General features: G+C 36.3%; 1 protein-coding gene across 1 annotated transcript in view; it reads left to right on the forward strand.

The window, feature by feature from the left end:
- The window catches only part of st6galnac3 (ST6 (alpha-N-acetyl-neuraminyl-2,3-beta-galactosyl-1,3)-N-acetylgalactosaminide alpha-2,6-sialyltransferase 3), a 56,697-nt gene extending 41,749 nt beyond the window's left edge, over positions 1-14,948 (forward strand). Inside the window, exons 4-5 of the mRNA XM_087810918.1 lie at positions 5,246-5,353; positions 10,437-14,948. Coding sequence (XP_087667044.1) covers positions 5,246-5,353; positions 10,437-10,617 — 289 coding nt within the window. The 3' untranslated portion in view covers positions 10,618-14,948. The remainder of the gene's footprint in view (positions 1-5,245; positions 5,354-10,436) is intronic.
- Positions 14,949-17,374: the final 2,426 nt, after the last annotated feature.

Genomic DNA, 17,374 nt, shown 5'->3' on the forward strand with positions numbered 1-17,374 from the left:
CAAAACTAAACATTTGTCAATAAAATCACCATCAAGCGTCAACAAAATCTTACTCGTCTCACAGAAACTTGACATTTCCACGATTATCTCAACCCTGTAGGTCTTGGTCTGAGCTTTTTTTCTAGACGTTTTTTTCATCTCCTTCACTTGTTTCCATCTCAACTCGACGGTGACACAGTTTGATGCCACTTCACTTCCTCAAATGTCAGCGCTGAGTCATCGTTTATTGTCAAGGCGGCGCCCCCCCCACACCCGGCGCTCAAAACCTCCGTCCCTCCCTAGCCTCTCCGAAGAGTCGTTAACGGGGAGAAAAGTAAGATTGTCGTGAGGAGAAAGGAAGCAGAGAAATTACAGAGTAAAGCGAGATAGCTGAAAATACATCTAAATAAAACATGGCCGCTGGAGCGGGACGGGGAAATTCACTGAGAATATTGAACTAGATACAAAATCCTTGAGGGCCTAAAATCCAATATCGGCGGCGCGCTACAAATGACTTATCTATGAGAAATTGTGAAAAAGCACATTTGGAATAAACGTTTCCTTTGGGAGGTTTTTGTGTTGGAGGGGGATCGTCGGAACGATAACCGCGGCGAGGAGATCGGAGTGTCGCTCGGCGAGCGGCGTTCACTCGAGACTCGGTCCAGATGTTAATCAGATATTGGGGGAAATGACTTGAGGGACCTTCTGCTCCTCAGACTCGTTTCCCAAACTTGGAGCAAGAATTGTGTTTGTTTGCCAAGTTTTTTTTCGGTTTGACATAGAAACGTGACCCAAAAGTGTCGGAACTGAAGTGGACGACAAATATAGTTTGAACTGTCTCTGGTGCACAAGACTGCATCGTCCTTATATATATACTGTATATACACACTTAAAGTATACACATGTGTATAGTAGAATAACCGCGGACTGTGTTAGCCAAATATAACTCCATATATAACTCAGTATATACAGGTTGAAATTTATAGAACGATAACTTCAACTAAACAGACATGACTAACCAACAAAGATGATGAATTTTAACTACTTTTTTTCACTTTTCGAGTGTTTTGGTGTTTTTTAGCTGCTGTGGTAGTAACTTTGAAATATTCCTGAAGTGAAACTAATATTTCTTTACGATGTAAAAACCACATTGAACAACGACTCTTCGATCTTAATTAAAATCCCCTTCCTCACTCACTATTTTGTCTCACTCCCTCTCAGTGAACTCATCACTATAGCTATAGTTCTTTAAAATTGTACAGTATTCTTACATGTATTACATCAGTAGAGGGTTCGGATTTTATGAAACCACTCCTGAACTGAAATAAAATCACTTTTAAACACTTTATAAACACTTTAAAACGCACTCAAAACTTGGTTAACTCTCCACCGCACTCCCTCTCAGTGAACTCATCACTATAGCTATAGTTCTTTTAAACCGTACAGTATTCTTACATGTCATACATCAGTAGAGGGTTCGGATTTTATGAAACACTCCTGAACTGAAATAAAAAAATCACTTTTAAACTCACTTTCTAACTTTATAAACACTTTAAAACTCATTCAAAACTTGGTGCCTCACTCCTTCTCAGTGAACTCATCACTGCACTTGGACGCTTTCGACAGTTATCTTCCATGTTTTACGTCAGTGGAAACTTCTCATTTTCCGACTTCAGGAACCGGATAGTTGTTATTGCTACAGGCTCAATTGATCTCAGTCCCTCTCATTGAACTCATCAGTGCATCTGTGTGTTTTAGTAGATATTTACATGCTACCGTGGTAGGAGTAGATTTGTTGATCGGCGAAATTTGAATTTGAGAAAGTTAATGAAATATAAAAATAGCGATCAAACATGCTAACAACAACGAGCTAAACCAGAGGCACACATAAACTGACAGGTTATGTTTAATAACTTTTGATACTTCCTGTTAGCATGTTAGCTCTTCTGTGTTGTACTATCTCTCAACTCCAAAAGACAACGGCAGGATTAAAAAAAAAAGGAAAAACACCAAAAAATCCCTTTGAGTCTCGGCCGCGCTAAACCCTTCCAAGCTAACGTCCTCCCGCTGATTATTAATAGCTTTGTCGGAGTCGAAACAAAAGCCAGGAAAAAAGTCTTTTTTTTTTTTTATAATTCCGACCGTCACGCTGGCGGCAGATTCAGGAAACGCCTCGGCGAACACGCGACGCTCTCCTCCCCGTCGCCATTAAAATAAAGTCTGCTTACGTGTAAAATAATGAATGAATAAAGACCTGTTTACCCCGCGGCCCTTGCTCTCCAGATTTTTGTCTCGGCTCAGACTCTAGTGGGGGGTAGTGGGGGGGGGAGTTCTACCTCTACCTCACGCTGCCTTGCTCATCTACGAGGCCTGATGGCAAAGTCATTGACTCGCAGCCCCTCGTGTGGAGAAATCGATGAATAATAAAAAGTCACCGGCGTCCTCGTATGAGAGTTTTCTCCGGAAGAGGAAAACAACCGTTGAATAATTGAACTGCTCTCTCGTGATCGTTTAAAAGAAAACAGAATTCAACTCCTGACGCTCCCGAGGTTATGATTCCACGTCCGGATCCTGACCTGGACTCACCGCGGGTTCATTGTCTCTTTTGTCCTGCGATACAATATATCGTGATACTGTAGTATCAAGGATATATGTGTAGTATTGTCGAGTACTTGACTCTGTAGTATTTACAGACCACATGACTCTTGACGAAGTCATAATTGCTTTCATTTGTTTTCAAACCCAAATATGTCCAAACATCAGCTTTAGAAGCTGCTGGAGGCGACTGTATCCTCTTGTCCTCAGTCATCGCCAGGATCTCGCAGGATTTTTTTGCATGACGCTTGACGAAGTCGTAACTGCTTTCATTTGTTTTCAAACCCAAATATGTCCAAACATCAGCTTTAGAAGCTGCTGGAATCACTGTATCCTCTTGTCCTCAGTCATCGCCAGGATATCGCTGGATTTGACTGATTTTTACTTAATGACTGCTGCCATCAAGCAGCAGGAAGTTTAATTGCGACACAAAAATGAAGAAATGGCATGAATATTTGTTAGTTGTTGATAAAATTATATATTTAGTTGTATTCACTTTATGAAATATAAACCATAAAAAATTATGATGAAAACAAAATATAATTTGAAAGCCAAAACAATTAAATTATATAAGAACATTAAAAATAGAGGCAAAAATCAAAACAGTGCTTTTGTGCAGTGTTGCGTGAAATAATATTACATCTTTTATCACCTCTACTCTTGAATCTATAAAACCAAAGCTGAAATGTTTTTGACAAATAAGACATTTTTCTTTTGTTTTTTAACAAGTTCAACTGGAAATGCAACTTATTTTACGACCTTTATGTGTTTTCTTTTCATCCGAGTATTTCTCCTACAAGCGCTAATACTACTTAGCATGATGCTAATTATTCATAGACGACTGACTCTCATCTTGAATCGTGAATAGAAACATCGCAATATTTAAATGTATCCATATTTTCTTAAACCCATAATGTAGACGAGGTTCCATGATACAGGAATCAGAGCCTAGAGTGCCATCTAGTGGTCAGTGGAAATGACGACATCGCGTCATGAAACCTCTGGTGGTTTTTTAACGATTCTGAAGTTGTGCGATTCCTACAGATCTGGTTCATGTGGATCAGATCACTGATGGAAGGTCTGACCATGAATAGATCTGAGAGTAAGAACCAGAATTTTAAAGTTGATCCTGAAAGAAACTGGCAGCCAGTGAAGAGATTAAAGGATCGTAGAAATGTGAGTTCTTCTACTAGAGCGGCTCAGAATTAACGCTGCAGAGTTTTGTATGAACTGCAGGCGAGACAGATCCTTCTTGTTTATGTCTGATGACTCTTAAGATTCTAATCTGACATCAGAACTTGTAGCAGCAGATCGTGGTCCATAATAACGACGTGAAGATCGGGTCAACATGGCCGCCGGTGTGTCCGACGTCACTCCGACAGTGGAGGTCACCGACGTTTAATTTCTGTCTGATTAGCTAACACTCCAGAGAAAATGTCGGAGGAGCTAAGCAAGCTTTTTTATTGCCACAGAAACAAACGTGTAATTGGACTTCGTGGGTTAATTGCAGGGATTGTGGGAAAAAAGCCGAGACCACCTGTGGATGTCGCTAATGAAATAATTCTACACAATCAGCGGCGGGTGATTATGCGGGCGGCGGTGAAAGAAAGCAAACATGTCACAAGAAATTGAAGACGTCGAGGGACGTTTAACGGTGGAGATTGAAGGTCGTTCAAATTCGTGTTCTGGTGTTGAACTTGTGGTTAAACAGGAAGTTGAAGTCGTATCGTGGTTAATCTACTTCCTGTCTGCTCCCGCCCACCCCGTGAAAATGAATGGACTAGGACTTTTTAGCGTCATGCTAACTAGCATTAGCGCTTGTGTAAGAAATACTGGAATGTGAAACAAAAAGGTACTAAAACAAGAAGAAGTAATAAATACATAATTAAATAGTTTGTTAGTGATCGAAAACATATGTGTTTTGGTTTTATTATTAGAGTAGGAGTGTGAGAAAATATCGATACACTTAAATATCGAGTAGGTTTTTCCTCCATGATACTGTATCGATATTTAACATAATATTTTTTTTCCAATAACTTTACTTTATTTCTTTAATTATTATTAGTATTTGGCTTTAAAAATGTATTTTTATTATATTTTCATGGTTTGTATTTCAATTAAGCTAAAACATGTTAAAGTTACAAATAACAAAACAATAAAATAAACTTCCAGCCACTAGATGGCAGCAGTCATTGTTTTTCCTCAGCTATAGGAACAAATAAATACCCTGTAATAACTGAGGACGAGAGGATACATTCGACTCCATGCCCCCTTTTTGCTCGACTTCGATATTCTTTTTAACGTAATTCTCTGAACTGCACAAGTTCGACTCCAGTAGGGGGCGGCGTTGGACTCGAACCGTTTAAAAAAACATGGCTGTGATGTGAAAAATAGGGAACGTTCAGGCGAAGTGTTACGAAGAAGCAGGAATTCGAGGACACGTTTGAAAAGCCAGTTTGAGGAGATCAAAGCCTCGGCTCCAGCGACGCACTTTTTCAAACAGTCGTCGACGACAACTCAACACAATCTCGTGGCTTTTCTTCTTTCCAACAACTGTTGACTCAGCGGAAATAAAGTCTTTTTATTCCCTTTGAAGTGGAGGAAGTGTGTGACAAACAAGACGACACAATCGACTGACAACAAGTGTGTGTGTTTGTTGTGTGTTTTCCAGGATTCAGTCGGGCTCGTACCTCAGCACCGGCTGGTTCACGCTCATCCTGGCCATGGACATGTGCAAGGAGATCCACGTGTACGGGATGATCAACGACACCTACTGCAAGTAAGACCAGGAGCACGGCCTCGGTTTTAGGGGGGACGCTGTTGACCCCCATCTTTTCTCAGAGTCATTTGTTTGTCAACCAAAATATGTCCAAACATCAGCTTTAGAAGCTGCTAGAGTCGAATGTATCCTCTCGTCCTCAGTCATCGCCAGGATCTCGCGAGATTTTACTGTGGAGGGCGTAATGACTGCTGCCATCAAGCAGGTATTTAGTTTTACACACAGTTTATTGAAATATAAACCATAAAAAAACTATGATGAAAACATAATATAATTTGAAAGCCAAAACAATTAAATTATATAAGAACATTAAAAAAAGAGGCAAAAATGAAAACAGTGCTTTTGTGCAGTGTTGCGTAAAATAATATTACATCTTTTATCACCTCTACTCTTGAATCTATAAAACCAAAGCTGAAATGTTTTTGACAAATAAGAACATTTTTTTGTTTTTTTACAAGTTCAACTCGAAATGCAACTTATTTTTTTTCTTTTCATCCGAGTATTTCTCGTACAAGCGCTAATACTACTTAGCATGATGCTAATTATTCATAGACGACTGACTCTCATCTTGAATCGTGAATAGAAACATCGCAATATTTAAATGTATCCATATTTTATTAAACCCATAATGTAGACGAGGTTTCATTACACAGGGACGTGAGTTTGTTGAGGTCGAACCAATGACGATGGAGCCTAGAGTGCCATCTAGTGGTCGGTGGAAATGACGACATGAAACCTCTAGTGGCTTATGAACGATTCTGAAGTCGTACGAGTCCTACAGATCTGGTTCATGTGGATCAGATCACTGATGGAAGGTCTGACCATGAATAGATCTGAGAGTAAGAACCAGAATTTTAAAGTTGATCCTGAAAGAAACTGGAAGCCAGTGAAGAGTTTTAATGATCGGAGAAATGTGAGTTCTTCTACTAGAGCGGCTCAGAATTCTCGCTGCAGAGTTTTGTATCAACTGCAGGCGAGACGATCCTTCTTGTTTATGATCAACGACACCTACTGCAAGTAAGACCAGGAGCACGTCCTCGGTTTTGGGGGGACGCTGTTGACCCCCATTTTTTCTCAGAGTCATTTGTTTGTCAACCATGTCATACTGAGGTCTCTGCCCCCCCTCCGGCCCCCCACACTTAAGTCGGGCCGCCTTAAATCGAACACATTTAACTAATGCTCGGTGGAAATCCGGCTCCTGATCCCCGTCGTGTGGCGCCGACTCAGCAGGGGTTCCACAAAAACAGCCAAAAGACACACGAGAGCTTCGGCGGGATTTGTTTACCGCACACGTTTTTAATCTGATATTAACCCCACACTTTAAAACACCGGATATACCGTGTTAATCCCAGATTACACCTCGACATGAGAGGAAGTTATCGAGAATATTCCATTTATGTCGAGACTAAAATGCTGATGCGATTTATTTTTTTTTACACCTCAGGATTAGTTCGAGATGATAACGTTGATAACGTCAACAAAAACAAGACGTTATAATTTGATTTATATTTTCTCTTCAAATACTTCAACAGGCTCAAAAACTGTGCGACTTACGGTTAAAATAAAAGTTTGAAAAAATGTTGCCACTAAAAGTTATTCGACAGCTTAAGGATTGTTCCAAGAGAAGCAGGTTACGGCCAACGGTCATCGTTTCAGATACTTTTTAAATACACATTATATGTGTGTGGTAGAGGAAACTAGGTTCAGCAACTATGTTTTAATAACGATGAACTATGATTTATTTTACTCGACTACCATATTCGGTTAAGAGAAGGAATCAATGGCAACCGTAGGCCGCAACCCACGTAGAAGAATCTAAAGCTATAAAACATTTATTTTATGGTTTAATATTTTTATTTTGTGACCAATTTAGCAGATATTTATGAATTTATTTTCATTTTTAAATATTTCAATTGGTTTGTAGCTTTTAAAACAATATATATTTAACATCATTTTTTTTTTTGTTTTATTTATTTAGTTGTTTTCTTGTCGAGTACATTTTTTTAAATTTTCCATCATTTTTTTTAAGACTTTCTTTTATCTATGGTCGACCATTTTTGTTAAAAAAAACAACATTTTTCATGTAAAAATGTAAAAGTAAATGTAAGCATTTTATTATTGTTATTAATAATTTGTATTAAACTACAACATTATTGAGTCAACATTTTAAAAATTCTTAAAGTCGTATCTTGAGTCAATTTTTGACATTTTTTTCAATCTAATTTTTTTTTTAAATCAGAGTTTTTTAATTACTTTCAAGGTTGACTTCCCTTCGATTCATTTCCAAAATGTTTTTCGACACAATTATCAAAATTTGTCTTCTTAGGGTCAAATTAAATAACTATGTGAAAACAGACCCGTGGTGCGTTCAATGACTCTCTAAGATCGTATAACTTAAAGCCGTAGTGACAAAGGTTCGATAAACAGGGTGTAAAAGCCTATAAAAAAAGGAGCCTGAACGCCTCGTGACACCTTCACAGGCCCGTGATATGAAAGCAAACCTTGGAGGGAGAAGAAAGCGTAGCAAACTGGTCCGGACCCCCTGAAAAGATCATTCTCCGCGTGTGATTATGTCGCCGCGGGAGCAGCAGGACTAGGATTTACGGTCGGGGGTCCGGCTTCGGCGCCGCCGGAGCGAGCGTGTCGTGAATTTCCTCCGTTGTTGTGACGCTTGTTGTTTTTCTTCCTCGGCCCGAGTTCTGGCTCCGGAGGAAATTGCGACACAAGTCATCGTCCCGTAAAAGTGCCACGTCTTGTTAACGCAGCGAGAGAGAGAGTCGTGTTGATGTCGAGAAGCAACGAGGTTTAAAACACGACTCATCGCGAGGAAGACGATGACGTCACTGGAAATAAATGAGTGACATCATCATCATCATCATCATTGTCATCATCATCATCATCATCTTCATCTTCATCTTCATCATCATCATCATCTTCATCATCATCATCATCATCATTATCATTATCATTATCATCATCATCTCATTCTTCTTCATCATCATCTTCATCTTCATCTCATTCTTCATCATCATCATCATCTTCATCTCATCCTTCTTCATCCTCATCTTCATCATCATCATCATCTTCATCATCATCATCTTCATCATCATCATCTTCACCATCTTCATCATCATCATCTTCATCTTGACCATCTTCATCCTCATCTTCATCATCATCATCATCTTCATCATCTTCATCATCATCATCATCTTCATCATCATCATCTTCATCTTCATCTTCATCATCATCATCATCATCATCATCTTCATCATCATCATCATCATTATCATTATCATTATCATCATCATCTCATTCTTCTTCATCATCATCATCATCTTCATCTTCATCTCATTCTTCATCATCATCATCATCTTCATCTCATCCTTCTTCATCCTCATCTTCATCATCATCATCATCTTCATCATCATCATCTTCATCATCATCATCTTCACCATCTTCATCATCATCATCTTCATCTTGACCATCTTCATCCTCATCTTCATCATCATCATCATCTTCATCATCTTCATCATCATCATCTTCATCATCATCATCTTCATCTTGACCATCTTCATCTTCATCATCTTCTTCATCATCCTCTTCATCTTCACCATCTTCATCATCTTCAATATCTTCACCATCATCATCTTCATCATCATCATCATCTTCACCATCTTCATCATCATCATCATCATCATCAGCTTCATCTTCACCATCTTCATCTTCACCATCTTCATCATCTTCATCATCTTCTTCATCATCCTCTTCATCATCTTCATCTTCACCATCTTCATCATCATCATCTTCAACATCATCATCATCATCATCTTCATCATCATCATCTTCATCATCATTATCATCATCTTCATCATTATCATCATCTTCATCATGATATTCTTCATCATCATCATCATCATCATCATCATCATCTTCCTCATCTTCATCTTCATCATCTTAATCTTAATCTTAATCTTCATCATCATCATCATCGAATTAAAGATTTCAAACGTGGAAACTTTAAATTCTTCTATTGAAATGTTGTTTTATTAACCACTGACATAAACCATGTAATTCTTTTTTTATTAACGGGTTGAATTTCATTCGTTTTTTAAATAATTAAATAAAACATTTTTGAATAGATTTCAAAAATGTATTATTTGTTTTACAAATATAGTTGCCGATAATTAAATAGTAAACATTATAAATTCAATATTTTTCTAATTCGTACCCTTTTAAATTTGATATAGTGTTTCTACATTGTCACGTGATCGTCTGCAAGTCGCGTGATTGGCCGAGAGTTCGATCAAGTACTTCAGTAGTTCATTAAACCACCATTTTTTATATTGAATTTAAAAAGCTACTCGTTTTAAAATGTTTAATTTATACATTTATTTATGAGTTATTGGAATTAGAATATCAAACTCTATGTGTAAAAATAAAATGCTATTCATTTTGAAAATAAGCCCAATTTTTGATTTTTTTTTTTTAAATGTTGTGGAATATTACAAATTCACTTTCAATAAATCAATTATTTAATTCAATTATTAAATAAAAAACAAATTCAACCTTTCAATATAAAATTGTCGAATTAGATTATTTAAGAATATATATAATTTATAAAAAATATATATAATACCACCTATTTTTATATTACATTTAAAAGGCTTTATTTTTTTTATTTATAACATTTATTTTGAATATTAATCTCTCTGTGGATTATAAATACAAAATTTAACATTTCAATAAAAATTCGAAAAAAAAAAAGATTCAATGCAAAATTTCAACCAAAAATTCCTTGTTTTAAAATGTAAAAAAGTCAATTCAACCATTTAATATCGTGATGACACTAATATTCTTCCATACGACATGAAAAAATGAGATAAAATGTTGTTTTTCATGTAAACAACATGATGTTTAGTCGACTTGTTTACATGAACAACAACATTTTATCTCATTTTTTAATGTTTAACGTGATAGTTTTCAACTCAAACCAACATAAAAAACTTGCTCAACAGCTAAAGAACTAATAATAATTCTATTATAGAGCGAGATGTCAGTAAAAACTCACGTTTCCTCCCCTCAGGTCCGAGGCCCACAGGAAGGTTCCGTACCACTACTACGAGGCCGGCAGCCGGGACGAGTGCGCCGAGTACCTCCTCCACGAGAGCGCCCCCTATGGAGGGCACCGCTTCATCACGGAGAAGTCCGTCTTCAGCAAGTGGGCCAAGACTCACCCCATCAAGTTCTTCAACCCGCCGTCGTGACCCCGGGCCGGAACCCCCCCGACACCACCACCACCACCACCACCACCGTCCTTTCCGGAGAGACACCTGTGACCTTGAACATATCATTAATCGCTGCTGGTTGAAGATTCTTTTTTTCTTGTTTTTTTTTCCCCACTCGACTTGAACGCATCTTCTGTTCTGGAGTGTAATTGACCCGGCAGTACCGGGCCGGTCCTTCACGGCTCCATCGATCCGCTGCTCTGTGAGTCCAGCGAGCGAAGCTTCAAAGAACCACTTGATTTTTGAAGGAAAAAAAAGACGTCCGGAGGCGCCGACCGTGAAGTGGGTCGGCGTGCAGACGGGTCACGTTGTAGTGAGCGTCCGAGGCCAGGTCGGCTCGTCTGATCCTTGAGCGTCAGTCGGACCGACGGAGCGCCGTCACTCTCTCTCTCTCTCCACCTGCTGGGACGAGCTTCAACATCTGGACCGAAGCAGATGTTTGCAAACGCGTCTTTGTCGAGATGACGACAATCAGATGTTTACACACTTGAACACAATCGAATACATATGAAGACACGTCGTCTCCGCGCCTGGAAGGTACAGGTGTGTAGCAAGAATCCCTTGATTCGAGATACGTGTTACGATACAGGTGCAATGATACAATATATAGCGATACTGTAGTAACACGGATATATGTGTAGTATTGTCGAGTACTTGACTCTGGTGTTGCAGTATTTACAGACCACATGACTCTTGACGAAGTCGTAACTACTTTCATTTATTTTGAAACCAAAATATGTCCAAACATCAGCTTTAAAAGCTGCTGGAGTCGACTGTATCCTCTCGTCCTCAGTCAACACCGGGATTTCATTGTACCTTAAAATGCGGAAGACTTAATGACTGCTGCCATCTAGTGGATGGAAATTTTAACAGCAACACAAAAATGAAAAAACACAGTTAAAATTATTATGATATTTGCATGTTAATTGTACACAAGTTGATTCAAATATTTGTCAAAAACTTGAAGTCAAGTTAAAATCTTGATTTACGATCGTTGAACTCTCACTATTATGATACACTTGTGTAAATAACAACACACAAAGTTAAACACTTGTGTAAATAACATCGCACAAAGTTAAACACTTGTGTAAATAACATCGCACAAAGTTAAACACTTGTGTAAATAACATCGCACAAAGTTAAACACGTGTGTAAGTAACATCGCACAAAGTTAAACACGTGTGTAAGTAACATCGCACAAAGTTAAACACTTGTGTAAGTAACATCGCACAAAGTTAAACACTTGTGTAAGTAACAACACACAAAGTTAAACACTTGTGTAAGTAACAACACACAAAGTTAAACACTTGTGTAAGTAACAACACACAAAGTTAAACACTTGTGTAAATAACAACACACAAAGTTAAACACTTGTGTAAGTAACAACACACAAATATATTTAAATTAAATTAAAATATCAATCGTTTGATGTAAGTAAAATGTTTGAATCAATGTTTGGGCAAATGCTGATCATATATTACTATACAGTAGTACTTCTGATATATTTGGGTACAAAGTTACACACACAATTGAAGAAAAAAAAGCGATACAAATTTGAAATGTTGTGTTGATATCATGAAATGCTTGATAATGAGATATTGATGTGAAATCAAAACAAAGACAATAAGTTAAAATAGTCATATGAAGTATTACTACCGAGATACTATTTCATGATACAAACGAGTCAAAATATGAATAATTAATGGGAACAAAACATACAAAAAAATCAAACACTGATTCATGTTTGTTCAAATAATGAGATGCCAAGTCTTATATTGACACACAAATATAATTTAATACAAAGTTACACACTTCATCTAAATAATGAGAAACTCACTCGAAATACTGCGTGTACTTGATGAAATACTCGGTCAATGATAAGATATAAAGATACAATTAAGCGAAACTGGATGCAAAAACTTATGATAAACTTTGAAATAATCACATACAACAAAGATACTTGAGTTGAAATATTAGGAAAAAAAGTATCGAGATATTAAGTCAGTAAAACGAGATTCCATGTATTGAAATATCGGGACAAAGTTGGATTTAATTTAAACTTCCAACTTGTATATTACAATTATAATTTGAAATACAAGTTTAAATGACAAAAATAAAGAAATATTTAGTCGTTATATCGAGATACTGAATCAATATTGAAATACTGAGTGAAAGTTAAACTTAAAATCAAGTCAAAGTTAAAAATCTTCCTGGAAATGTCTGAAGTCAACGAGTGCGACTGTTTATTGTAACACGAGGTTGAAAACGAGACGCTAACATGTTGAGATAATACTCGAGATAATACTCGAGATAATACTCGAGATAATACAGTCAGTGAGTCAGAGACTGATGGAAACATGATGTCAAACTTAAACCTGGTCATGTAGCAAACCTGTCGCTCTGTGTCGCCGCCCTGGTGGCGTCTAAAGATGTAGTTTTTTGTGCGCTAGCGTCCGCCGGCAAACAGAGGAATGTGCAATTTTGACCCCGGGTCAAAGTGTCGACCCCGGGTCAAGGTGTCGACCCCGTGGTTCACCTCCGCGGTGACGTCGCTTCCAGTCGTTCTGCCGTCATTTTGGTGCCTGTTACGACGCGATGGTGTCGCTCGTGTTCTCGTCCTCGTGCCTCTTTGTATCGATCCCGACCCCCGACCCCTGACCTCTGACCTCCGACCCCCGGCAACGTCTGTTCCCTGGGACGAGCTCCCTACTGCCCCCTGGAGACACAGCACTGAACTTTACGTATTTTACTTTTATTCTCCAAATTGAAGAAGATTTTTGTAAATAATTGACAAAGTTTTTGTTTCTCCGAAGAACATAAAAATTTGAGATAAAAACGAAATGTAAAGTTAAAAAGTGGAATTTTAAAGGTTAGGAATATGTGAGGGAATAAAACTTAAAGTATAAGTAAAGAAAAACGAATTTATATTGAAAAGAAAAAAACATTTTAAAATAAATGATAAAAAACTATACAAAGTAAAGAAAAAATAATTGTTACAGTGATAAGAAGGATATTCAAAAAATTTCAAAGAGAAAATTTTAATATTAAAAGTGAAAATTAAGTAAAGAATATCCAAGTACATGAAGAATTAAGTTTACTACATGGAAAGACACAACTGGAAGTAAAAACTGAGAATGGAAAAACATTTAAAAAGAAATGAGATGATAAAAAAATTATCCATAAATTTGAGAAAAATTGGGATATTTTATTTTTATGTTGAAAAGCGAAGAAAAAAAGTTTAGAGAATAATATTTTTTTCTAAACTAAACTTCACAGAAAGTCACAACTAGAAATAATAAAAAAAGCCAAATGAAAACATAAAACCTTTTGTTTTTTTAAGTCAAAAATTTCCAAAGAAAGTTAGATTTCAAATGTAGAAAAGTTAAAACAATTTAGGCAAGCAAATTATTAGGTAAAAAATACATATTGAAAAGATAAAACTCTTTAAATAAATGAGATGATAAAGAGACTTTAAAACTTTAATAACTGAAACATTTCGAAAATTTCCACAAAAAAACAAGGTTAAAAGTGAATTAGAGGATTAGAAAAATATTTGAAAAAAATTAAACTGGAGAAAAAAACAATCCAAAATAAAAATTGAGGAAAAACATCAACAGTAAAATGTAATTTCTTATCTTTAGAAAAGTAAATTAAAAATATTAAAAGTAAATAAAAGAAGTTACTAGTTTAAAATCTGAAAACAAAATATAAAGGTTTTAATGTTTATATGAATAAAGTGAATTAAGGTAGAGTTTCTTCCCGGAACAGACGTGGAGCCGCTAGAAAAACCTCCTGCATGTTCGTCTCTTTCCTCAGCTTGTGATCGTGACGTCACGTGGCAGCTCTCTCACGCCCCCTGCAGCCCGTCCGCCAGATAATCGTAACGCGCCTGGAATGTCGTCCTCCTCATGAAACCCTCGGGACTTTTTTTTTTTTGCTTTTTCCTTGCGTGTAAAGTTCGGTCGTGTTCGTTCCCGACTCTTGCCATGTTTGCTATCAAGTGCTTTTTTGTTGTTGTTTTTGTTGTTTATTTCTGAGATTATTTCCTGTGAAGCACTTTTCCACGTCCAGGTGAAGTGTCCTTGTGTTCCTCCGTCCCGATCACATCTGTGGAATGTACTACTTGCTTTGCTAAGCTAACATGCTAACGTGGTTGTTGGCGGGAAAATATCACTTGATGGTCACAGACGAGTGTGACTGTGATTCATGGTTTCATCGTGTCATGAAGATATCGTGAATGTTCTTCACCAGCGGATCCTTCTGTCCTTCTTTTACTTGTTTGGAGTAAAGAATAAATATTACTAACTCTTCACCGGCTCTTGGACTCAATGACGGGGAACCGATCAGTGACTCAAGTGACTCGAGTGAAAGAGTCATGCTGGTCTGATACAAACTTTTTTCACAACTTATTAATTATGTATATAAGTGCAGATATAGATTTGTATATTTGTATCTAAAATATTTGTATATAAAAGTATAGCTATAGATGTATATAGATATAGAAGTATAGATGTAGATGTATATAGGTATAGAAGTGTAGATGTAGATGTATATAGATATAAAAGTATAGATGTTGATGTATAAAGGTATAGATATCAAAGTATAGATTAGGACATATAGATAAAGAGGTATAGATATAGAAATATAGATGTAGATGTATATAGATATAGAAATATAGATGTAGATGTATATAGATATAGATGTATATAGGTATAGATATAGAAATGTAGATGTATATACTGTAGATATATAAGTATAGATGTAGATGTATATAAGTATAGATATAGAAGTGTAGATGAGGACGTATACATGGGTATAGATAAAGAAGTATAGATATAGATGTATATAGGTAAAGATAAAGAAGTATAGATGTAGATGTATATAGATATATAAGTATAGATGTAGATGTATATAAGTATAGATATAGAAGTGTAGATGTATTTGTTTAGGTATAGATACAGAAATGTAGATGTATATAGATATAGATGTATATAGGTATAGATAAAGAAGTATAGATGAGGACGTATATATAGGTATAGATAAAGAAGTATAGATATAGATGTATATAGGTAAAGATAAAGAAGTATAGATATAGATGTATATAGGTATAGATAAAGAAGTACAGATGTAGATGTATATATAGGTATAGATAAAGAAGTACAGATGTAGATGTATATATAGGTAAAGATAAAGAAGTATAGATATAGATGTATATATATATAAATACCAAGGGATGTAGATGTGTATAGATCTATATATATGTAGCTACATATGTATTAATGTAGATAGGTATAGATCGGCAAGATAAAGATGTAACTATAGATGTATTTGTATATATATATAAATACTCAGAGAAGTAGATGTGTATAGATCTCTATATATATTTAGATATGCATATGTATAAGGTATAGATAAATAAGATATAGATGTAACTATAGATGTATTTGTATATAGATATAAATACTCAGAGAAGTAGATGTGTATAGATCTCTATATATATTTAGATATGCATATGTATAAGGTATAGATAAAGAAGATATAGATGTAACTATAGATGTATTTGTATATAGATATAAATAGAGAGGAATAGATTCAAGTCTATAGATGGAAAAGATGTAAACAAATGTAGTCGAAAGAAAGCTCAGCACAGAAATGTTGAAGTCGATGAAGAAGACAAACGTTGTCGGAGGATAAACCCGGAGGAGTCGACGCTTGACAAACATTGGTGAAGATGTTAAATCCATCTTCGGGGGAAGCAGCGAGAAAAAGTCCATCAACCCCCCGCGGAGATGATTCAGGTACCGAGTGTTTCCTGAGACGACTGTCGCGGCTGATGAATGGACTAATAACTGAGGAGCTGTGAGCGTGTTTGAACAACATCCTGATCAGATCTTCCTGCGACCGCCGAGATAATGAGTCGCCGCTGGAGACCAGGAGGCCACGACCAGGAGGCCACGACCAGGAGGCCACGACCAGGGGACGCCGGTCCAGCTCACAGACCTGATCCCATGGTCACCACGAGTCGGGCGGCAGATGGCGTGAGTCAGAGTTTATCTTTGGACCCAAGGTCACCGGACAATTTTCTTTCTTAGGTTCCTAGGAGGACGAGCTGCTCGGCCAGATGGAGATCGGGTCATGGTCTCCGTTAATGAGCTGGAGGACAGAGTTGAGGTGACGCGGCAGAATGTTCTTTAAAACAACTAATGTCATTTGAAATAAAAATATATTTTAAATATCAACTTTGAAGATGATAAATAGCCTTTAAACGATGAAATTCTTTACTTTTTCATTAGATCATTTAAATTGTACATCCCAATAGAACATTTGGAAATTCCCAATTATTATTTGTTTTTAAGTTGCAATATTTAACGTATTCCGACCTTGTTAGTTTATATATTTTATTTTTATTGTTACTTTGTGTACATTTAATTAAAAAGGAAAGTAAAAAAATTAAAAAATTGCAGCATAAAATTGAACCACAAAATTGAAATAATTAAAAAAACAAACAAAGGGAAATGTAAAAAAAAAAAAACTAAATTAAAAAACAGAATGCTGAAGAAATGTCATTATAACATTTAAAATGTTCACCAATTTAGTAGGAAAATGATGATATTGTTTTTATAAAAACAAGAGAAAAAAAAAGAAGAATAGAAATACAAATTGACCGCTGCAAAATGAAAACTTTTTAAAAAAGTAATCGGGAAAGGATGAAACGCTATAAATAAAAAAAAAAAAT

This window comes from Callionymus lyra, chromosome 16 (genome assembly GCF_982586985.1).
Source record: "Callionymus lyra chromosome 16, fCalLyr1.hap1.1, whole genome shotgun sequence".
NCBI classification, from domain to species: Eukaryota; Metazoa; Chordata; class Actinopteri; order Syngnathiformes; family Callionymidae; genus Callionymus; species Callionymus lyra.